Source organism: Mustela nivalis (genome assembly GCF_964662115.1).
Source record: "Mustela nivalis genome assembly, chromosome: 2".
In the NCBI taxonomy this organism is placed as follows: Eukaryota; Metazoa; Chordata; class Mammalia; order Carnivora; family Mustelidae; genus Mustela; species Mustela nivalis.
In genome coordinates this window covers 133,505,159-133,529,030 of record NC_139021.1, presented here as the reverse complement: position 1 = coordinate 133,529,030, position 23,872 = coordinate 133,505,159, and the positions used below count along the sequence as shown (strand labels likewise).

General features: G+C 43.5%; 1 protein-coding gene across 6 annotated transcripts in view; it reads left to right on the top strand.

Annotated features, from left to right (window-relative positions):
* The window catches only part of ASCC1 (activating signal cointegrator 1 complex subunit 1), a 101,150-nt gene extending 86,506 nt beyond the window's left edge, over positions 1-14,644 (top strand). For 3 of the 6 annotated variants that reach the window (XM_082715952.1, XM_082715951.1, XM_082715949.1), the window contains exons 10-11: positions 14,156-14,314; positions 14,504-14,644. In XM_082715952.1, coding sequence (XP_082572078.1) covers positions 14,156-14,272 — 117 coding nt within the window. In that variant the 3' untranslated portion in view covers positions 14,273-14,314; positions 14,504-14,644. Of the gene's footprint in view, positions 1-14,155; positions 14,315-14,503 lie in introns of those variants that run through there. The other 3 variants (XM_082715953.1, XM_082715950.1, XM_082715954.1) reach the window with 2 other exon arrangements.
* The last annotated feature ends 9,228 nt before the right edge of the window (positions 14,645-23,872 follow it).

Sequence of the window (23,872 nt, the reverse complement as noted above, 5' to 3'; positions counted from 1 at the left end):
GACAGAGATCACAAGCAGGCAGAGAGGCAGCCAGAGAGAGAGGAGGAAGCAGGCTCCCTGCTGAGCAGAGAGCCCGATGTGGGACTTGATCCCAGGACCCTGAGATCATGACCTGGGCCAAAGGCAGAGGCTTAACCCCCTGAGCCACCCAGGCGCCCCAACAGTCAATCTTATTGAATTGTTATTTACTTGAATCTTTTCTAGCAAATTTTTATTTATTTTCATTTTTAAAGATCTTATTTATTTATTTGAGAGAGGGCATGGGTCGGGGGGAGGGGCAGAGGGAGAAGCAGACTCCCCACTGAGCAGGGAACCCTAGGCAGGGCTGCACTCCCGGACCCATGACCTGAGCCAAAGGCAGACACTTAATCAACTGAGCCACCCAAGTGCCTCTGTTTATTTCTTTTTCTTTCTTTTCTTTTTTTTTTTTTAAAGATTTTATTTATTTATTTGACAGAGAGAGAGATCACAAGTAGGCAGAGAGAGGCAGAGAGAGGAAGGGAAGCAGGCTCCCTGCCTAGCAGAGAGCCCGATGTGGGGCTCGATTCCAGGACCCTGGGATCATGACCTGAGCTGAAGGCAGAGGCTTTAACCCACTGAGCCACCCAGGTGCCCCTTTTTATTTCTTTCTTTAAATGAGTTTACTAAATTCAAGAAAAAGAGAGCCCCACATTAAATATATCTATAGCTCATAACTCACAATCCTCTGTTAATAAGTGAAGTTCATTTTTCAATTAAATTTGATTGCAACTTCAATACTCCACATAGCAAGATTCAGCTGATATGGATCATAATGAACTTGAATTTACACTTAACCTCTTTTTATTTCAGAATATAGCCAAGACTAATTTTATGTTTCTCTGTGGTACACATTCATTAACTTGAAAGATGAACAGTGATTTCTTTTGCCATATCATTTATGCCTTATTACAGAATATATTAATAAAAATTATTGAATGAGGGGCACCTGGGTGGCTCAGTGGGTTAAGCCTCTGCCTTCGGCTCAGGTTGTGATCTCAGGGTCCTGGGATCAAGCCCCACATTGGGCTCTCTGCTCAGCAGGGAGCCCGCTTCCCCCTCTCTGCCTGCCTCTCTGCCTATTTGTGATCTCTGTCAAATAAATAAATAAAAATCTTTTTATTTTTTTAAAGATTTTATTTATTTATTTGACAGAGAGAGATCACAAATAGGCAGAGAGGCAGGCAAAGAGGGAGAGAGGAGGAAGCAGGCTCCCTGCCGAGCAGAGCCTGATGCGGGGCTCAATCCCAGAACCCCGAGATCATGACCCGAGCTGAAGGCAGAGGCCTAACCCACTGAGCCACCCAGGTGCCCCAATAAAAATCTTTTTAAAAAATTATTGAATGAGAAATAACACTGCTCTTGTAAATAAATTGTGCAAATTTTATAATTAGCGTGAAGATCAGAAAAACGTGGAGTTTAAGAACAAACCTGGGACAAGACCTTTTGTCAAAATGCGGCCACTATTATTTTGCTGTTAGTAATAAAATATGGCTCCTCCTCCATTCTTGATGGTTGAAAAACAAAACTCATGATAGTGGGAGATTTCAGGAAATCATTAGGGGCTTTTTCATATTTTGTTAGTAATAAATATACCATATAAGAAAAGAAATAAAATACTTCTGTCAGGTGATTGGGCAGTTTTTTCAAGCATCAGAGATAAAAGTACAGTTTAAAATGCTTCAGTTTGGTTTTATAGGGTCTTATTTTAGGCTCTTGGGTCGGGGTGGGAGCCAGGAGGAAGATTCATATTTATTTGAGTATTTTACCAAAACTTTTCCTCTACTTTTGCTCTATGTGTCACTTTGCCTGGAAAGTGAAGTCTTAAAACACTAATGAGGGCAACCTAAGACATGAATGTTAGCGAAGTGAAACCATCGTTAAATTGAAACTGGAAAACGAGCACTCGGCTGATCTTTTGACAGAGCCAATATCCATTCCAGAATGATGCTCCTTCTCTGGCCTGTTGCTGTCTGTTCATACACGATGTTTTTGTTTTGGGGTTTTTTTTTCCCCTCCCTTTACTCTCTTTTGAATTTATGTTTATTGGTTACTCATCTTTGTGGTGGTTCTGGAATACGTGTATGTGTTGTCTTGGCTGAGGCAGGGGATGACGGCTTTGGAAGGGTCTAACCTGCAGAGCAACGAGATAGAGCCCATGGTTTGGCAAAGACGGTGACAACAGGAAATACATATTTCCTTGACTGTCTGCTGCACATAAAACACTAAACTAGAGTCTTGGCATATTTGGGGAAGGGAGAATAAATACTCCGTTGTCTTTGGTCTGTCTGATTACATTTCCATGAACTTGGAACAGAATGCCTGTTACAGTTGTGGGAAATACTCATCTCTCTTGTGTAGTCATTTCTGGGGATCCAGTTATATCATTTGGGGTATAGTTCACAAATGAAGTGAGTCGGATTATGGTTCATTTGGGGTCCATTATGTTTTTTTTTTTAATTGTGATAAAATATAAGATTTCCCATTTTAACCGATTTTAAGTGTATAATTCAGTGGCATTAAAGTGAAGTTCACACCGTTGTCCAACCATTGCCAGCCATCTGCAGAACTTTTTATCATCCCAGATTGAAACTCTGCACCCATTAAGTAGTGACTGCTCATTCTCTCCTCCCCTCAGCTCCTAGCACCCACTGATCTGATTTCTGGCTCAATGAATTTGACTACTGTAGATATCTCCTATAAGTGGAATCATACAGTATTTCATCCTTTTTTTCTGGCTTATTTCAAGATTCATCAGTGTTGTAGCATGTATCAGAATTTTGTTTCTTTTTAAGACTGAATAATAGCTCATTGTGTATGTATATTCCATTTGTGTGTTTTTGGCTACAGTGTAGACAAACCAGGAGCCGAATATAAATCTGTACCCAGCGACGGGAACAGGGCACTGTCTTCTTTAAAGCAGCCTGTTGTCTAGAGACCAGACCAAGTGGAACCAGGTTCGATTGGGTGGCTTGGTGCCAACAATATCTAAGTGTTATTAGAGGACATTGGTGTGGTGAGATCAAAGAAACAAGAGTGAAGTCCTTTATGCCAGGAAACTTATTAAGCTGATGACTAATTAAGAAATAATGTTCTCTTTCCTCTATCCCAGTGATGAAACAATTTTATAGTTTGTGCTCAAATGCGAGCATTGTTATTACAAATTAAAAGTGAAAACACAGGATATAAATCAACCAGAACACCAATTCAAAGTTTACTCTTTCAGTTGTAGGTTAAAACATTGAAACCACTTTCTTAAATCGTAGGCGTCTTGTTCTTGTAATCCCCGAGGTGTGGCGGGGGATGATAATCGCATCCCACTTCCAAGGCCTTTTGCTTATTTGACCTGTAGCCCTTTGCAGAGGGGAAGGAGGCCATGTGGACTGGCTTATAGACAACCAGGTGTGTGTCTTCATATGCAATGCTGCCGTGGTGTTACTGGGGCCGGTTCCCTGGGGTTCTAACAGAGGACACAGTATCTCTTGTCTGTAATCAGGTGACTTTGTTGAGAATCCAGAATCCAGGTATCCCTGTCTCTCCCATCCTCCCGGGAGCTGTCACCACCTTAGCCATTATTTGGACGATTGTTATCTCTATGTGTGGATACTCTTGCTGCTGTCAAATGTTGCCAACAGGCATCTGATTTGCTCTTTAACTTCTGGAAGCTGTTCTCACGTAGGAAAAGTTGGAATGGAGCTGGGCCGAGCCTAATGGCCTTGTTCTCTCCCCTCTTACTTTGTTCTCTCTCTGAATTTGTTGCTTGGCACTGTAGTCAGCCCCTTTATACCCAGCCTCCCTCAAGCTGTGTGCCTAGAGACCGCCAGGCCCAGAAGAAATTGTCTCTGCTCCTGTCCCCAGTTCTCCGTTTCTGGGGTTTCTTTCTGCTGACTTGCACTTCCTGTCGGATACATAATACGAGATCCAACACCTTCTGTTGCCTGTGTGTGAGGGACAGTTCTGAATGATACCTGAGGGAAGACGACCAGACTGAAAATACAAGAGTGCTGACCTATTTGAGCATGAAGGGGCCTTCTGAGGGAAAGGATTTCTCTGCAGAAACAGTCTCTGCATTCGTCCTGAAAAGGCCTCTACTGGGGGGCACTGAAAGGTGTCGGCTAGCCCAGAGCCACCAGGGGCAGTTTTGCCCTGCCGAAGCAGTAATATCCATGCCTGGAGGCGAGGCTGCTGCCAGAACCAGGCGCCCATCTCTGCAGCGAGTTCTCCCTGCTGCCGGGGAGCGGGGCAGAGCGTGCTGTGGTTTGCGAGCTTTGGTCTAGGCTCAGCAGCCCTGTCAGCACGGCCTCTTCCTTCCTCCTGCCTCTGCCCCTCATTTTTTTCTTGCTGCTTTTTAAAATTAAGCAGCCCTGCAGGGAGGGGAAGTCCCTTGGCATTTTGAGTATTGAGGTACTCAGCAGAACTGCCTGGCGTCCTGTTTGTATGGAGCTGTTTTAATTCACTCTCTAATAGGTCATTTGGCCTTACCAGCAGAGTCTTAAACTATACTTGATAATCCTTACGTCAGCAGTGAGGCTCAGGCCAAGCATCCAAAAGTGCAGCCCTGAGTGATTATCTGAGGGAAGTTTTGAAGCCTTTATTCCCCTGGCTCTGTTCATCTGGCTTGTGCCTGGCGCCTCCTTGGGTCATGCTGTTAGCATGCCTCCTGTTCACTGCAGCTAAGACAGGCAGGGGTTTTGGGAGAGCAGAATGAATGAAGGACTTCCAGGTTCGCGTTCCCATTTTGTGTAAGGAGCCTCAGAGTGTTTGTGTGCTGTGGCAGTCACTGGAGATGGGGCTTGTGCTCCGGGGACAGGCAAGCTTTTGGTCCACCTTTCATGGAGATGCACGGAGCATCTTCCTGCTGCTTCCCTGATGCAGTCAACTGATGATGTCAGGGGCTACTCCTCCCCCAGTCTGGCCTTTACCTTGCTCCTTGGAGGCACAGTGCCCCAGACCTTTCTGGAAGTACATTTTGTCCTTTTTTTATTGGCTATTATTAGCTATTATTATCGGTACTCTCACCACTTGATCACTGCAACTTGAGGTTTCAGATTAAAAGTGGCATCTTGGGCAGAGTTAGAGCTGTATTTGGAGACAATTCTAGGATAGGAAGTACCTGCCAGCTTCATTGGCTTTTATTCTGAAGTAGGTATTCCTGTTCCAGTCTTTCTTTATTCTGAAGGCAGTGTTCCTATGCCAGTCTTTAAAAATACTACAGCCCTGTGAGACCAGATGATGACCGCAGAGACTCGAAGCTGTCAGAGTTCTACAAAACCTTTGCCTTTTTATCTTTAAAGGAAACTTTGCTTTTTGCTTCCTCTCATGAGGAATTAATGGTTATAGGCCATAAGTGACAATCATACCCAGAGCTCAGAATTCCATCTTACAATTTATCTTGTTCCAGCACAGCACAGGCTTGTAAAGCATTGTCCTTGTTTAAAGATAGAGAACTTGGGGGAAGGAGTGGCTCTGTGGTTATTGACAGGAAAGCATTAACGTCTAGTTTGCCCTAAGAACCATCTAGACCTCTCTCTCAAAAGAAAAGAAGTTCCTTTCTCTGGTTTTCAGACGAAGTTGTGTGTGTTTTGTCTTTGTGTAGAGGGACATGGCTTAGTATGAATAGGCTCAATTGTGTTCTTTTGCGATCTTTAGAAAGAATCCATATGAGTACAGTCTTTGTTAATATCTTAAAAGCAGATGGGAGGCCTTTTTTTTGACCCCTGGATGTGTTGGATCTCCATTTTCCTTCTTGTCTTCATATCTCCCACATTTACTCTCTTCAGAAGTGATGGCACATGTAGCCAGAGGAAACATGCAAAGTACAGAAAGTCTTGAGAATTTGAATTGCATGGCACCTTGGCAGAAATTCATAATCATTTTTTTAGGTTAGGGGAATTTTAACAAAACTTTGAAACAGAACTTAGTTGTGGGGAAAAAAAAACAAACAAACACCTGATTTGTGATCCTAATTCTAAGTGAGATTAGTACTGTGATATATATGGAGCTCTGATATTGTTCAAACCTATTGTAGTTTTAGTCTGATGTCCATTACTTTCTGTCTACGCCCCAAAGTCTTCATCTTGTGCGTGGAGGCCAATTTCATGAAGAACACATCTGAAATATGACATTATTTGTTTTGTTGCTTCTCAGGATCTCCCAAGGTCTGTGAGGGTTGCTTTTCCCATTATTTATTTTTCATTCTTGGCCATAGAACCCCATGAACAGATTCTTTGCAGAGTGATTGCATACACATGGCACAAGAATGGAACTGCCCCTCTTGACATTCTCTGGCACAGATGTGTTACTCAAATTGTGGCACGCATAGCACAGTGCCTTGTGGATATGGTCTTCTACCGGCCTGTGTTCTGGGCCTGATCCTGGGATCTCCTAAATTTGTATCAGGATGTTAGTGGTCTTAGCCTGTCTGGTTCTTTTCTTTTAAATAATAAAGCTCAGCTCTTTATTATGTCACAGCAGTTTGTTTGAAGGGTTAATGAGCTTTGTGAGATACTTTTAGATCCTTAGAGGAAAGGTGTTATTTAACCACAGCAAGGCTTCATGCTGGGAATGCCTTCCTACAGAGCTCTGAGTGCCTGTCAGACTCCCTTCCATTCATCCTCATCCCTGGTAGAGAGGTAGGTGGGTAAGCATTGTTATTAAGTACAAAATAGTGTTATTTACTGTTACTTTCATCTGTAGCCTGGGAGGTAATTGTAAGAAATAGAACTTGTAAAACAGATAATAGAAGAAAAACACTGGGAAAATCTCAAAGTATTATGCACTTGATACTTTTGTTTCTTCTACTTGAGTCTAAAGTCTGAGTGCCACACATGAAAACGATAGAAAGCATCCCTACCTCTGGAGAACTGGGACCCAGTACATTATAGTATATACATTATAGTATTATGTACAAGTACATAATACTTGCATTAACTGAACACCAGTACTTATTTTCAGTTGTACTACTTTACGTTCTGAGGGTCAGTTTAACTCAGATAGACCAGGAATCATTGTATATTTCACAGGACTTCGATACTTGGGATTTTTATTTTGGAGTTTGAAATGAATTTCCTCCTGGTGAAGTCATGTTGGGCAGCAGATAGTTTGCTGTGGCCTCCCAGTATAAGAATTAGGTTTTTGTAAAGGAGAGATCTTTGGAGAGAGGAGCCACTACCTTGTCTAAGAAGAAAGAGAACAAACCTCATTTGGGAAGCCACATGGGCGGAGATCCCCAACAGGTTTGTCATTATGCTCTTGAGGACTGACCATTCATTTGGTTTCGTGGCTTGAGGTCACAAATAGGAGAAGGCTCCTCTCCACCCTCTTTCCACCTATGTCTGAGATTAATTACACATGGAGTTACTTCTGGTCTTCGATGGTCATGCCATAGGGCCTAGAAGGAAGAAGTAGAAGGTCTGAAATGAATGCAAGGAAAAATGACCACAGTTAGCCTTTAAGTCTCACTATTTGTTTACTTTCAGTGTATACCACGACATTACTAGAAATCAATAATTCCCTCTGTGTTCTCCCTAGGAAACAACCATGAACAAACTAAGAAATGATAGGCTTCACAGATCATGTGAACAAGGGACAGCAGGATGGTTGGATTTTCTCTCGTACTTCTCTGTCAGGGAAGCCTTGGTTTTGATCTGTTAAAAAACCAAAATTCAGGGGCGCCTGGGGGGCTCAGTGGGTTAAAGCCTCTGCTTTCGGCTCAGGTCCTGATCCCAAGGTCCTGGGATCGAGCCCCACATCGGGCTCTCTGCTCAGTAGGGAACCTGCTTCCTCCTCTCTCTCTCTCTGCCTGCCTCTCTGCCTACTTGTGATCTCTGTCTGTCAAATAAATAAATAAAATCTTAAAAAAAAAAAAAAACAACCCAAAATTCAACTGAGTAAATTTGAAGATCTGATTGATTTTATTTAATGATTCGTGAATCCAGCAGCATCCCATCTTAGCAGATAGAAGGGAGCTGGAAGGAGCTGTACCAAATGAAAGGCTTTTTATAGGAAGAACAGGGCAGAAAAAGGAAGTTTCCAGCCAAAAGTGGTTTATTTCAGGCAAGGTCACCTTCCTTTAGGGGAGGGCAGGGGTCTGTCAGGCAGATGAGCTCTCTGGTGCTGACCATGGAATTCTAGATTGACTGGTGAAAGGTCACATTCCGGGAAGAGGCTGAGACTCCAATTAGGTTAGATATTAAGTCTTGGTTTGCTGATGTGGGGCTTAGCACAGGGGACTCCATTTGGGGCCTGTTTTTATTTTATTTTTAACAGACCAAAACCTTCATCTTGGTGGTCCACATTTCTCTCTTTACTTGGTGAAAGGGAAAGTTTATTCCATTTCTAAAGATACTGTGAGTATTCAGTAAAGGACAGCAGCTGTGTGCACAACAGTTTTCAAACGTCATATTTATACTTAAAAAAAATATTTTATTAATTTATTTGAGAGAGAGAGAGAGCACAAGCAGGGAGGAGAGGAAGAAACAGGTTTCCTGCAAGCAGGGAGCCTGATGCCAGGCTTGATCACAGGACCCTGCCCAAAGGCAGACACTAACTGACTGAGCCACCCAGGTGCCCCTAAAATTTTCCTTTTAAATTGTCCAAATTGGTACTTATTGCTTGCACGTAGTATCCCAAATATTTGAAGTTTTAAATCCTAATTTTATTTCCTTATCAAATATTTGTAGTTTTGTGTAACTATTCATTGTTATGTTCCTTTACAGCAGGCTTTTTAAAAAATGCTGGCTTCAAGCACAACAGGACTCTGTGTGTGTGTGTGTGTGTGTGTGTGTGTGTGTGTGTGTGTGTGTGTGAGAGAGAGAGAGAGAGAGATGTTTTCAGAAAGAAAATGGTTTAGGTTTCAAAAATCCCAAGGGAGTTGTTATAAAACAACAGTGAGGAGAAAAAACTCGCATGATTTAAATACCTTGACGTGATTCTTTTTTAATTTAAATTTTTCCTGCTAGGTCTTTTATTTCCCAAACAATAGACTGCTCTGCTCTTCGAGAACTACTTTAGGCTAGAGAACACAACCAAGTTTCTTTTTTCTTTTGTAGTTTAAGCTTTTTTTTTTTTTTTGTCTTCCTTTCAGGTACCTAATTAAATAGAGCCCCTCGAGTTCATTTTCATCAGGGATTCAAATAAACTCTACCAGCCATCTGATTCTTATACCAGGTCCCAGATAAGAGGTGGCAGGGAAAGTAGGAGTAAGCAGTGGAAGAATGTGTTCATCTCCGTCTCAAGGTGGTGCTGGGGGGAGAGCCCTCCCTGTGGCTTAAGCAGGGATGAGGAAAGGGGTTGGGGGTGCTGGGGTTCAAGAGCCCAGACTCCAGGTAGGCTTCCCGGGTTTAAATCTCTGCTTTGTTTTCCTTTTCCAGCTTTATGAATCTCAGTTTCACACCCTTTATTTGCTATGTACCCATGGGCAAGTCACCTAAGCCTTTTAAACTTCAGGTTCAGCTGTACAATGGGAATTAAGAATTAGTATCTGCTGCTTGGGGTTTTGAGGGTGCAGTCAGAAGGTCACATGGAGCCCACAGCAGGACGCCAGGCACACAGGCTTGCCTAGTCACAATCTTTATTTGGTGGCCAGTAACAATCTTTATTTTATTAGCGTTATCAGTACTTATGTATGTATGACTCACTCTGCTCTTTTTTTTTTTTTTTTTAAGATTTTATTTATTTATTTGACAGAGATCACAAGTAGGCAGAGAGGCAGGCGGAGAGAGAGGAGAGAGGGGGAAGCAACCTCCCCACTGAGCAGAGAGCCCAATGTGGGGCACGGGACCCCAAGATCATGACCTGAGCCAAAGGCAGAGGTTTAACCCACTGAGCCACCCAGGCACCCCACTCTGCTCTTTTAATATACATTTAGTAGTGCTGGCATTAGCTGTGTTAAAACTCTCCTTTACTATATATTTGAACTTGCAAAAATTTAAATCGACCTGGTAAAAACCACCATAAACAAAGTCAAATGACAAATGGGTGAAGGGCTGTATTTGCAATGCATAATGTAGACAAAGGGCTCATTTCCTAATATATAAAGAACTGTTCAATTTAAAAAATGAACAGTTGTAAGGCTTTTTATGGTGATATTTTTCCATTTAACGGTGCTACAGATTTCGTGTCATGAATACATACACTCAGAGCAAAACAGGAAAACCCTAGGTTGGAGGGGGGCTCGGGACACATATATCCAAAGAAATGTCCGTGAGTGTGTAAACAGACCTGAAATTTTTGTTTGTGTTTTCCCATAAAGTAGCTCGCTCTCAGAAATGTTCTGTTGCTGTCTACAGTACCCTCCTGTGTATCCTGTCATCCATGATTTTCTCATCTCCTTTTCCTGGCTCCCCTGCACCCAGAAAGTCACAGAGTCTTTTCTGGGTTTCATTCAGAGTAGTTCACAACCGCTTCAATCTTTTCAGGCATGCAACTACTATCTTAGTCAAAAAGTTATTCAGTACCTTACTAGACTGCTGGTTTCCCTTACTTTCCCTCGTCCCTCCTTCAGGCACCACAGTATACCACACCCAGGTCAGTTTCCGTAAGACGGTTTTTGTATCAGCCCACCAACCTGCTCAGAATCCTTCGGTGGTTCCCTACCATCTAGAATGGAGTCTGCCTTCTGAACCTGACCCTCAGGGTCCTTTCTTGTGATTCACTGTTCTTCTGTCTCTAGCCTTACTGAATCTTTTTCACTATGACTCTTTAGGGACCCTCTAAACACTTAACCTGGTCGACATGGACTGGCGCACTGTGCCCATTTCTGCCTTTATGCTGCCCAGCTCGGCTCCCGTCTCCTCCAGCCCGCTGGCTGTCCTCTGTGCCTTCCGCGCTCATTGTTTTCTTGCCTCGCTTTATGTATTAGTTGTCTGGACCTCCCCTCTCACGTTTAACTTCTGGCCCCTATGTTGTTTTAGGTAAACCTTTTCTTTTTTTTTTTAAGGTATACCTTTTCATTGAAGTAGAACATAATCCAGAGGTGCCCAGATCACAGAGTAGATCAGTAACTTTTCACAAGGTGAACACACCCATGTCATCCACATTCCTCTCTTCTGATTCATACCCTGCCTCCCTAACTAGATGGTAAGCCCTTGAGAAACAGAACTACATCGTGTGCCTTTGTGTGAAAAACGCATGGAATCGGGTGCTCAGTGACATTCCACATCAGGAATTTGAGCTAAGAAAGGGATCTAGGGGGGTGCCTGGGTGGCTCAGTGTCTTGGCCCTCTGCCTTCGGCTCAGGTCATGATCTCAGGGTCCTGGGATCAGGCCTCGCATCAGGGAGCCTGCTTCTCCCTTTCCCACTCCCCCTGCTTGTCTCTCTCTCTGTAAATTAAGTCAATAAAGTCTTCAAAAAATTTTTTTTTAAAAAAAAGGAATCTAGGCTTTAACAGATAAGAAACACATAGAAGGGGTGCCTGAGTGGCTCAGTCGGTCTAGCGTCTGCCTTCTGCTCAGGTCATGATCCAGGGTCCTGGGATCGAGTCCCACATGGGCTTCTTGCTCAGTGGGGAGCCTGCCTCTCCCTCTGCGTGCTGTTCCCTCTGCTTATGCTGTCTCTCTCTCTCTGACAAACTAAAAAAAAAATTTTTTTAAAAGAAACAGAAATTTAAAGGACTATGTGAAATTTCCATTACAGCAAATTCTTTCTTGACAACTAGTTACAATTGAGATATGATTAGAGAGAATATAATTTGGTGAGTCTGTTCAAGGGTTTCTAGGTGGTAACCTGTAAGTAAGACCTTCAAATCCAATCTGAACAAGCCTGTGTCATAGCTTTCACTTTTCAGATAAGGTACGCAGACATGTACAACGTTAGTTTTCATTGTCATTCTCTCTGGCAAGTATTTATTGACCGTACACAGTCTACTAGGTATGGTTCCAGCGTATGTTAGTATTCAGCTGTGAATAACACCCAAGATTGTTCCTCTATATAGAGCTCGTATTTTAATGAGTCACTAGAAATAATTGATAGAACTGAAAGAAAGGCTTTAAGACTGAAGGTACACAACAAGTCCTAAATAGGAGAATGGTGAAAAATGGTTACGAAATCCTCATCAACATACAGAGGGAATAAGAGCATGGAGATAGGAGGGGCCCTAGGACGATCAGCCCCGCTCTAGGGACATCTGGTAAGAAATCCGTTTGTTTGGGACATTACCAAAGGTACGAAAGACGGCAGCAACTCAGAAAGGTAAAATAAGTCCAGAGGTAAGGAGAGCAGAGAGATTTCAAAAACATCATAGAAAATACTTTATTTTCAGCAGAGCCTTACAGTTTATAAGGCAGGGACTTTGACTCGTTCATCCCCCTGGATCTTGGCCACTGCTCACGTTCGCACTGTCATGCAGCTCCTGTGGGCCGGCCGTGAGTGTAGACCGACTGTCGAACTCTTCCCCAGGCTGCTCTTATCACCGTTTTTGGAAATGGGGGATGGACGGTAGAGGACCCCTAGGCTGCTAAGCCTGAAACAGTAACTTGTTGAAAGTATTATGAGTTCCCTTTTTGTTCTGTTTTGTCTTGTCTTTTATTGCCCCTTTGGTTATATCTTTTTTGAACCTACATGGCTTCAGTTTGCAAAGCTATCAATCTGCCAGTCTTGTTGACGTGGCTTTCACTTCGAATTAAGGTTCAACAAAGGGATTAGCAGATAACCATTCCAGGCTGTGTTTCTTTACACAAAAGGGTGGATATGGTTTGAACAGGCTGCCAAAGCCAGGAAGAGAAGTTAATTGCGTAAATCAATGCAGCCAAGAGCTGATCACCTTTATGAAAGACAAGACCATGCAGCATACAACCTCTAAATAGATCTTTTGGGTCAAGTTGATGTCATGTGGAAGAATCAATATTTACTGGGCTTTATAAAGTTAGCCTTAATGAACCCCAGGCATTTTGCTAGGCCGCTAATTGCAGGAAGAAGGAAGGCAACAGTGGCTGAAGTCCATGGCTATGGAGCTTATGCAAAAATAAGTGTAGAGACAGTCACTTGCTTTTGTGCAAAGGGCCCACCCTAAATTCCACCCAAGCTTTTCTTGGGTATGTGTATGGAAAGGCTGGCTTTCTTGGGATTTTACTGACATTTTAAGAAACAGCAGTTCTTGCATCCTAACACTTCGACTTTACACTTCAACACCGTTATCTAAGCAGTTAACTTTCTGAGATGAGTTTGGTTTTTTTTAAAAGATTTTATTTATTTATTTGACAGAGAGCACAAGCAGGGAGAGGGGCAGGCAGAGGGAGAGGGAAAAGCAGACTTCCTTCTGAGCAAGGAGTCCGAATCAGGACTCGATCCCAGGACCCTGGGATCATGACCTGAACTGAAGGCAGATGCCTGACCAACTGAGTCACCCAGGCACCCATCTGAGATGCGCCCTGATGTCATTTTGGATTCTGCCTTATAAATGTGCTAATCACGAGGGCAGGTCCCTGTCAGAGTGCAGCTCATTCCTCCGTCTGACACACTTTAAAGTTTTTAAAGTAAAGAATTGTAGTAAAGAGCGTTTACTTTAGGATGCTGGCTTCAGTCCGAGTTGAGTAAAAGTTTTTTTTATAAATATTATCATTTGCATGTGTGATATCGTCCAGTAGAAGGCTGTTTGGTATGCCTGAATGTTCTGGATTCCTCTCGGGGTTGGCAGAATCACTGGTGGGTTAGGAACCTTATCTTCTATTTATTTTAATGGGTGCTTCTACTACATGTTGTTGACTAGGTAGAGGAATGCAATCAGATTTTGTCCTGTCTGTAACAAAATACTGACGCTGTAGAGTCAGGAACTGAAAGTCTGTCAAGCAGCTTTGTTAGGTGCTGTGACTCAGAATGTAGCCCCAGGATGTTTGTTACAAGTTCTTGGTCATGGGTGCTTAGTAGAGAAATTTTGGAATTGACCTTTCAGCCCTCTTTCTTTAGTGTCTTTCATCAGTGGAGGTTTTAAAATGCACCAGAGAGAAGAGCTTCTCTTCTCTTCCCTCTGCCACTCCTGTCCCTTCTCTCCAGGATCGTTTTTCAGAACAAACACTGAAAAAAAGCACGAGAGGTTTGTTGGGATTGTTGTAGTGTTTTTACGAGAGAATCTGATGGCTGCTATTTTCATCTGTAGTTTCCTTTGGATATTCATTGTGGGTTTGTATTCTTTCTTTTCAGCTCTTTGAGAACTTCTACTTTGGAACCCTGAAGCTCAATTCAATTCACATCTCTCAGAGGTTCACGGTAGACAGCTTTGGAAACTACGCTTCCTGTGGGCAAATTGACTTCTCCTGAGGTGGATCTTGGGAAGTGCTAGAGGTTGAACATCCTCACCGGGTACTGAGGGAAAATACCTCTGTTTGAATTACTGAAGAGGGAGGGAGAAATTTGGATGGTGACTTTCGTGGGTGGCTCCCCGCACAAACCATGGTCTCTCATGGTTGTCCCCAGTCTTCAAACTGTCTGTCAGTTAAGGTGGCTGTGGGCACAAGGTAGTGTAACCCGTGGTTTGTTCATCTTTCACAGGGTCTGCCTTTCTTTCTGAAGCTCTCCTCTGGAAATGTACATCTCAAGCCCATTGGAGCTGAGATTCACATTATTTCTTAAACACCTATGGATTTTGCTACAGCCATTAAAGTCTTTCATAGTAGTAATTTACTTTAAAAAGGGAATTAATGACTGGTTTTGTTATTCTCTCCACCTAAATCAAATGTCTGCAGTTCTTAGAAGGTTTGATTTTTACTTCCCTTTAGACCTAAACTTTTTTTTTTTTTAAGATTTTATTTATTTATTTTTTAAAAAGATTTTATTTGTTTACTTGACCAAGAGAGATCACAAGTAGGCAGAGAGGTACGCAGAGAGATAGAGAAAGGGGAAGCAGGCTCCCCACGGAACAGAGAGCCCGATGCGGGGCTCGATCCCAGGACCCTGGGATCATGACCAGGGGCTTATTAACCCACTGAGCCGCCCAGGTGCCCTGAAGAATTTATTTTTTTAGAGAGAAAGCGAGCAGAGCAGGGACAGAGGGATAGGGAGAGAGAAAACCCAAGTAGACTCTGCACTGAGCATGAAGTCCAGTCTCAACGACCCTGAGATCATGACCTGAGGTGCAATCAGAAGTCGGACACTTAATCCACTGAGCTACCCTGGCGTCCCTGTACCTTTTTTTTTTTTTTTTTTTAAGATTTTATTTATTTATTGGACAGAAAGAGAGACAGCGAGAAAGGGAACACAGGCAAGGGGAGTGGGAGAGGGAGAAGCAGACTCGCTGCTGAGCAGCGAGTCTGACGCGGGGGCTCAATCCCAGGATCCCAGGATCACGACCTGAGCCGAAGGCAGATGCTCAACTAGTTGGGCCACCCAGGTTCCCCTGTACCTTAACTTTTAATCACGACCCAGAAGTTCTTTTTTAATATGGTAAAAACCACACAACATATGGTTTACCATTTTAACCATTTGTTACTGTCCAGTTCTGCGCTGTTACGTGTCTTCTTGATGAAGTTCTAGAACCTAGGTGAGACTCGGTGGGCTGAGGTCCGGAGCTGATGACCAAGAAAGAATTCTTGAGGCATCTTTGCTGCAAAATGGTGGTTTATTAAAGCATGGGGACAGGACCCGTGGGCAGGAAGAGCTGCTGCCCCTGGTTCTGAGGGATGGCAGGTTAAGTACCCTGCGGTTGGGGGAAGGGGAGGGGAAGGAAGGTTTCAATGGAGTTTTCATATGCTAAAGAGGACCTATCTGAGGCCTTGCCCTTGCAATGTTGTCTTTAGACCAGCCATTAACATTAAGATAGTTGGGAGACTTTTTGGTGGGATGTCGCAATCCTGCTATCAATCGTCTTTGTTAGTGAGATTTAGGACATTGCAAGCCAAGGGAGACTACTGTCTAGCAGGATTGTGAGCTCTGCAAGTTAATTATTTGCTTATTGTTCACGGAGGTCAGGGCTGCCTGAGGGATGCTACACACATGACTGAGGGGGAGCGGATGGAAGGGGGGTGCAAGGCGGGTGCAAGGCGCCAGCTTTTGCTTTGTTTTCAGCCAGCCTCGTGCTCCCTCATTATTCTCATTGTTCTGAAACATCTCCAGAACTTTCCTATCTTGCAGATCTGAAACTATACCCATTTAACAACTCTCCATTTCCTTCTCCCCCAGGTCCCTGGCAACCACCCTTCTATTTTCTCTATGAATTTGATTACTTTGGATACCCCATGGAAGTAGGATCATACAGTATTTGTCTTTTTGTGACTGGCTTACTGCACTTTAGCAAAACATCCTCAAGGTTTATCCATATTGTAGCACTTGTCAGAATTCCCTCCCTTTTAAAAAGGCCGAATGATATTCCTCTGTACATGCACACCGCATTTGGTTTATCTCTTCAGCCACGACTGGGCTCTTGGGTTCCTTGACCCCTTGGCTGTTGTGGATGTAGTGAACATGGGTGTAGAGGGATCTCTTTTCGATTCTGCTGTTAGTTCCTTTACTGCTCAGAATTTTATCTTTAGCAAAATAACTGGAAGTTTTTATCTTTTACTTTGGTCTGTCCTCTTCTGAACTTGGCACCCTTTTATGTGTGTTAGGTTCCCATTCCTTACCTTCCCCTACCCTCCAGGCTTCCCACGCCCCAGATGGCATTATGGCATCATGGCTCTTTTATATTTCCTTCAAGGCAGCAGCAGTAGAAACAGTGAGGATAGGGCAGGAGGATATGGGGTTCCCTGGGACAAAGGCAGCTGCAGAAGCTCCTTCTTCTTTGCTGGGGACTGTTGGGTGGAGGGGGCTTGCAGCGCTCTTCTGGGGAGCTCCGGCCTCAGGCTCACCCTCATCTCCTCCTTTTCACATCCCTCTTCCTCCATGTCCCCTCTTTGTCTTCCCTTCATTCCTTACTCTCACTTTGATTCTCTCCGTTTGAGAAGTCTCCTTCTGAACCCTGTGCATTAAGGCCGCCTTGGATTTGTTCCTCAGTGTGACTGCACAGATCATTGGTGAATAAATGAATTTCCAAAGCCGCTGTGTTTGTGCTCGCTTCGGCAGCACATATACCAAAGCTACTGTGTTTTTCTCTAGTATTATCGCACAGTTTTAGCTTGACCCCCTTTGTCGGGGCGTGTTGGGACACCATGCTGCCCTCATGGACGCCCTAGCATCGCTGTATCATTCATCTGGAGCTTACATAGGAGTGCCTGCAGGTGGTTTCTCCCCCAGATGCTTTCTTCTAGAAACGTTCGTTTTTTATTTTTGAGGTTGTACCTCGTTTACTGCCAGAGGTTAGATGGCACGTGAGAAGGAGGGCTCCAAGGGATCATACTGAAAAGTGGAGCTTGGTGTCCTCATCTCATCCCAGCACTTCTCTCCTATTGGTTTCTTTCCGACACCTGCCGCCCGGCAGCCTTGGCCCCCAGGAAGTAAAAATGTCTTATTTTCAATGTCAGAGATGTATGACCTGTGTTTCCAGTAAATCTTTTAAGTTTTATTTTTGGAAGATGTAACCTTGTATATCCTAAATTCTTTTTTTTTTAAGATTTTATTTATTTATTTGATAGAGAGATCACAAATAGGCAGAGAGGCAGGCAGAGGGAGAGGAGAAGTGGGCTCTCCAGCAAGCAGGGAGCCCGACGTGTGGTTCGATCCCAGGACCCTGAGATCATGACCTGAACCGAAGGCAGAGGCTTAACCCACTGAGCTAACCAGGCATCCCCAAAATCCTAAATTCTGCATTTAAGGACCTATTGTATTACTAAGTAATTTTTCACAAGTAATTTACCTTTTTCACTCTCCTTCTCTCACGACTCTGCAGTGGATTTTTCCAGAGGCTACATGACTTAGCGACATCTTCACTCTAATGGTTAATAAAGCATGTACTTCGGTATTTTTCTGTTTCCTAGAACCTTGTAAGTTGTAATTTTCCAAGATTCGGGATCCCCTCCTGCCAACTTGTAGTGGGGTACATGTTGGAAGATTTGCTACTTGTGTTTATAAACAAATCTTCTTTAATAATATCACGTAGCAATTCATTCTGCACTAGAATAAAATTAAATCACAGCTCCCATCATTCTCAGGCAGTTTTTTGAGACACTGACTTCACCATCAGATCCTTGAAGAGCAGGAGGGAAAACGGTCTCTCATTGCAGTTATCACACAAGGTCTGTGTTGTTACAGAAGAGACTTCATCACGGGAGAATAATCTTGATTTTTGGGGAGGGGACACAAGGAGTTAGTCCCGGACAAACTCCATCGCCATGGTGGAAACATGTCACTTTTTGTGGTGGTTATGTTTAAGTGAGCTCCAGAATTTACTAGAGTGGACACTGCTGAGAATTCAGCTTCGTAAAAACCCAAAGCTTGCTCTGATTCACTCCTGCGCCGTGCACTCTCCCTGGAGTGGAAGGGAACCCCACAGCACCAGGGTGCTGAGGGAGGAACACCTCTCAGATGCTCCCTTGATGCCTCCAGGGAACCTGGATACTCCAGGACACCACAGACGAGAGGATGGGCTGCCGTCGGGGCTGTTTTTATTGATGGCTTTCTTGTTGTTAATAAAATGTTCCTTTTTTTTTTTTTAAGATTTAAAAAATGTATTTGACAGAGATCACATGTAGGCAGAAAAGCAGGGGGGGGCGGCGGGGGGAGGGTGGCTGGGAAGCAGGCTCCCTGCTGAGCAGAGAGCGTAGATGTAGGCCTCTATCCCAGGACCCTGAGACCATGACCTGAGCCAAAGGCAGAGGCTTAACCCACTGAGCCACCCAGGCGCCTAAAGTGTTCTTTTATTTATTTAATTTTTTAAAAATTTTATTTATTTATTTGACACACAGAGAAATCACAAGTAGGCAGAAAGGCAGGTAGAGAGAGAGGGGGAAGCAGGCTCTCCGCTGAGCAGAGAGCCCAATGCGGGACTCGATTCTAGGACCCTGAGATCATGACCCGAGCTGAAGGCAGAGGCCTAACCCACTGAGCCACTCAGGCGCCCTAAAGTGTTGTTTTAAACAGAAGATCACATACGCTCACCTTGTGGCAGGACATCAGCCGTACCCTTTAGGCTTTGTGCTCTTTTCAGTGTGTATTTTATACTTCAGTTTAGATGGTGGTTTAAAAACAGATTTCAGGGGCTCCTGGGTAGCTCAGTGGCTTAAGCCTTTGTCTTCGGCTCAGGTCATGATCTCAGGGTCCTGGGATCAAGTCATACATTGGGCTCTCTGCTCAGTGGGGAGCCTGCTTCCTCCTCTCTCTCTCTGCCTGCCTCTGCCTACTTGTAATTTCTCTCTGTCAAATAAATAAATAAATTCTTTAAAAAAAGAAAAAACAGATTTCATCATCCAGAGGTTACTACTCCCTGTGCTTTGAGCACATATCATATCAAATTGTTACATAATGTCTCACAAATAACAGCTAATATTTGCAGAGTGCTCACATTTGTAATTTGTGTATTAACTTATTTTTTTTTAAGATTTCATTTATTTGAGAGATCACATGCAAGCAGTGGGGGGAAGGAGGGTAGAGAGAGAGAATCTCAAGCGGATCCACCGCCCCCCACCCTTCGCTGAGCAAGGAGCCGGATGCGGGGCTCGATCCCAGGACCCTGAGGTCATAACCTGAGCTGAAGTCAGCCACTTAACCGACTGAGCCACCCAGGCACCCTGAGTATTAACTTATTAATCTTTACAACAGCCTACTTAAGTTAGTATTATCATTACCCTCATTTTATAGACTGGGGCATAAGGAGGTTAAGAGATTTGCCTGAGGTCATAACAGTTTATACCACCAGTTCTTCAAATGTGGCCTCTGGACTCCTGGGAATCCCTGGCAACGTTTTAGGGCTATGTGTGAGGTCTACACTGTTGTTGTTTTTTTTTTAATACTGAGATTTGGTGCCTGGGTGGCTCAGTTGGTTAAGCAACAGCCTTCGGCTCAAGTCATGATCCTGGAGTCCTGGGATTAAGTCCCCATTGGGCTCCCTGCTCTGCAGAGTGTCTGCTTCTCCCTCTGACCTCTCCTCTCTTATTCTCTCTCTCTCTCTCATTCTCTCTCTCAAATAAATAAAATCTTAAAAAAAAAACCACGAAACTAAGATCTATGTTTTTTTTCACTCTTATTCTCTCGTGAGTATACAGTGGAGTTTTCCAGTGGCTATGTGACATGGTGACATCATCACTGTGATGGTTAATGGAATATGTGCTCGTATGTTTTTGTGTTTTCTAGAATTTTATAAGTTGGCAGGTTTATAAGTAATATGTTTTTAGACATTAACTCAGTTTGCTCTCAGTATTTCTGTTATGCTCTTACTAGCTATTTTCAGTTTTATCTGCTGTTACAAGCTGAATTATATCCCTAAGAATTCATATGCTGAAGCCCTAAACCTCCCCACCCCGCCCCCAGTAGCTCAGAATGTGACTGTGTTTGGAGATAGGGCCTTTAAAGAGGTGATCAAGTAAAAATGAGGCTGAGGCTTTTAGGGATACTTCAGACCCCTGGCCTCTGAGATTCTCCCCCTCCCCCGCCCCACCCTGTCTTTCTTCTAAGAAGGTTGGTGATGACATCACCAAGGCACCTGGTGATTGGAAGGGTCTGAGGATTTTGGTGAAACTGACCATCCAGGGCAGACCGGATGGGTCTGACTGAGGTAGTTCCTTCTGCCTCTGCCCTGATCCGTGGGCTGCAGTGTGGATGAATGCTGCCTTCGTGACATCAACAGTGGTGTGGTGAAATGTCTGGTTAAGGACTAGAAAGGAAAATACTTCAATAAAGGAGTGTTTGACAATCAAAAGAAAAAAGGCTTCAGACATGTGCGTGAATAGGGGAATGACCATATATGGCCCAGCAAGAAGGCAGCCACCTGCAAGCCAGGAAGAAAGATCTCAGGAGAAAGCAAACCTAGCAACACCTTAATCTTGGACTTCTCATCTCCAGGACTTGGAGAAAATAAACTTCTGTTGTTGAAGCCACCCCCAGTTTGTGGTATTTTGTTATGACAGTCCTAACAAACTAATATACTAGTTATTTTTAAAAAATATTTAATTTATTTATTTGATAGAGATACAGCGAGAGGGGAACACAAGTAAGGGGAGTGAGAGAGGGAGAAGCAGACTTCCGGCTGAGTGGGAAGCCCAATGTGGGACTTGATCCCAGGACCCTGGCATTATGACCTGAGCAGAAGGCTGACGCTTAACGACTAAGCCACCCAGGTGCCCCTAATATCCTTGTCTTTTTTTTTTTTTTCTTTTTTCTTTTTAAAGATTTTATTTATTTATTTGACAGAGAGAAATCACAAGTAGGCAGAGAGGCAGGCAGAGAGAGAGAGAGAGGAGGAAGCAGGCTCCCTGCTGAGCAGAGAGCCCGATGCGGGACTCGATCCCAGGACCCTGAGATCATGACCTGAGCTGAAGGCAGCGGCTTAACCACTGAGCCACCCAGGCACCCCCTAATATCCTTGTCTTAATGCAGAAGCTAATCTGCCTGTCTTCTTTTGAACCAGACATTAAATGTAAATCAATGTCCCCTTGCTTGCTAATTTTTTGGGAGGGGTAATATAGCTGTGTTCCATAAAACACATTATTTTGTTAATATGTAATGGTTTCCTTATTGCTATTTTAAAATTTAAGAGACTCTAAAGATTTAAGAACAGTTTTAGTTCACAGCAAAATTTAGGGGCAGGCTGAGTTTTATTTTCAAGTATAATAGATGATATCTATGTCTATATGTCTCATAGAAATAAAAGTTGGTAGGAGTCCTCAATAATTTTAGTGTAAAGGACCCCCGAGATGAGAAAGCTTGACAACTACTGTGCCCTACTGTACTTCTTCCAACTGGGATCGTATTACACATGATCTTGTATAACAAGCATTTTTCATGCAGGAATATGTAGTGGGTTACCTTAGTTGTGAACAGATGCAGATCTCCATGAGTTTTAATATCTTTGCAATAGTTCATTGTGTGTATGTATGTTACGTTAACTAGCTGGTCTCTGACTAACAGACAATGAGTTGGTTTCCAGGTTTGGCTATTATAAACAATTCTGGATTGAGCATCTCTGTGCATTTTTTTTTAATGCTTGTGAGGTCATCCAGAAACGAGATTTTGTGGTTTTAAAGATGTTAAATTTAAGTCTCTTATTTAGAAACTAAGGTCCCTCCATTTTGTATTGCTAGGTACTAAATACAAATAGAAAAAAATGCATAAAACATATATACCATTTAACAAATACACCCAGCAGCTTTTGGGCCCATTCACTTGTAAAGGTCAACCTAGGAATTCTCTCAAAGGTTAGGAAAACCTTTTCTTCTTTATATGTGGTTACTGTCCATTTTCTACAACTCTTTTACCTGTCCTCTGGAAAATTGGATCTCTCCCCTAAATTGGCTTTGCTGTTGGGACTTAACTAACAGTCCTGGACTCTTGTTGATTTGCTGCTGGCGTAAATCAGCTGACCCACCTTGAAGGTGTTGTAGAAGACCAGTCCCAGTGGAGGAGCTGCCTGGGAGTGTGGGAAACATTTTGACCTTCAAAAGTCTGGAAGCATCGGGGCGCCTGGGTGGCTCAGTGGGTTAAAGCCTCTGCTTTCGGCTCAGGTCATGATCCCAGGGTCCTGGGATCAAGCCCTGCATTGGGCTCTCTGCTCAGCAGGTAGCCTGCTTCCCCCCCCCCCCCATCTCTCTGTCTGCCTCTCTGCCTACTTGTGAGCTCTCTCTGTCAAATGAATAAATAAAATCTTTTTTTAAAAAGTCTGGAAACATCTATTGTTTTATTGATGGGCATCTTGTCAGTGCCTGTCCAAACTATTGGGCAACTTTGGTAATTCTAGAAGACAGGGACTTTATAAGATAGCACTGGAATGGGAGAGCTATGTCTAGAATCTACTTCCTCAGTGCCTTGGACATACACAGTGAGCTCTGCTAAGACTAGGATTGAGATGGTGGGAAAAGATGGCAAATTTCAGGACATCTTGAGAACCACGGGGCATCAGAGCCTTCTCTTCTTGACATGAGAAAATAACTAACATTTTTCAAATGCCCACTGTCCTACTTAGTATATAGTTTTGCATGAGTTTCACGGAATTCTTCTAAGATAGATGATATTGTTGTTACAGATAGAAAATAGATTAGGGAACCTGCCGAATAACACAGCAGGTAAGTGGGCTTCCACCCCCCTCTATCTGACAAGAAACTGCTCTCCCATTATAGTGTTGCTACACAACCTGGCAAGGCTGCTGTTACTTACTGGGAGACCAGGACATCAACAGCCAGAGCCGCCCTGCAGCACCACCTCTAAATCCAACGGCAAAGGAAAAAGAAAACACGGAAAAGGAGCTATTGTATTCTGTTTTCCTAAGGGGACCCCAGGCCAAGCCATTGATGCAGTCAGAATTCCCAGGCAAGCCAGATTCAGAGTGACTATGAACCTTCTAACCTGTGTTTTTCCCTCGCGATTAAGATCATGTTTTTCATTGCCTTTGATTTTTATTTATTTATTTATTTATTTTTATTTTTAAGACTACAGCAACCAAGTCTTTTTATAAAAACACAATCTAGGGCTTGGGTCCCAAGAGTTCATTATGTTTTGTCCTGTCAGATTCTCCATGTTTCCTCTTCCATTTATTTGTAATGTAAACCTCACCCCATTTCTGCTCTGATCCTGGGACTGCCCAGCTTCCAGCCTTCCCAGCTGGGATGTCAACGATGAGGATTTTCACAGGCAATGATAAGGGTCACAGTTTTAACAAAAACCTCAACACCTCAGACAAAACCAGCCTCCCCTCCCACCCCCTTTCCCAGTGGCTTATTACAAACAAGTTGAAGTCAAAAGCAGAACAAATGCGCCTTTTCCAAACCTGCAGCCCCAAGGCAGATGAGCTGGTCAGACGTTTGCCTTTTAGGGTTGCCCTAGAAAGGACTAACAAAAGGGGTG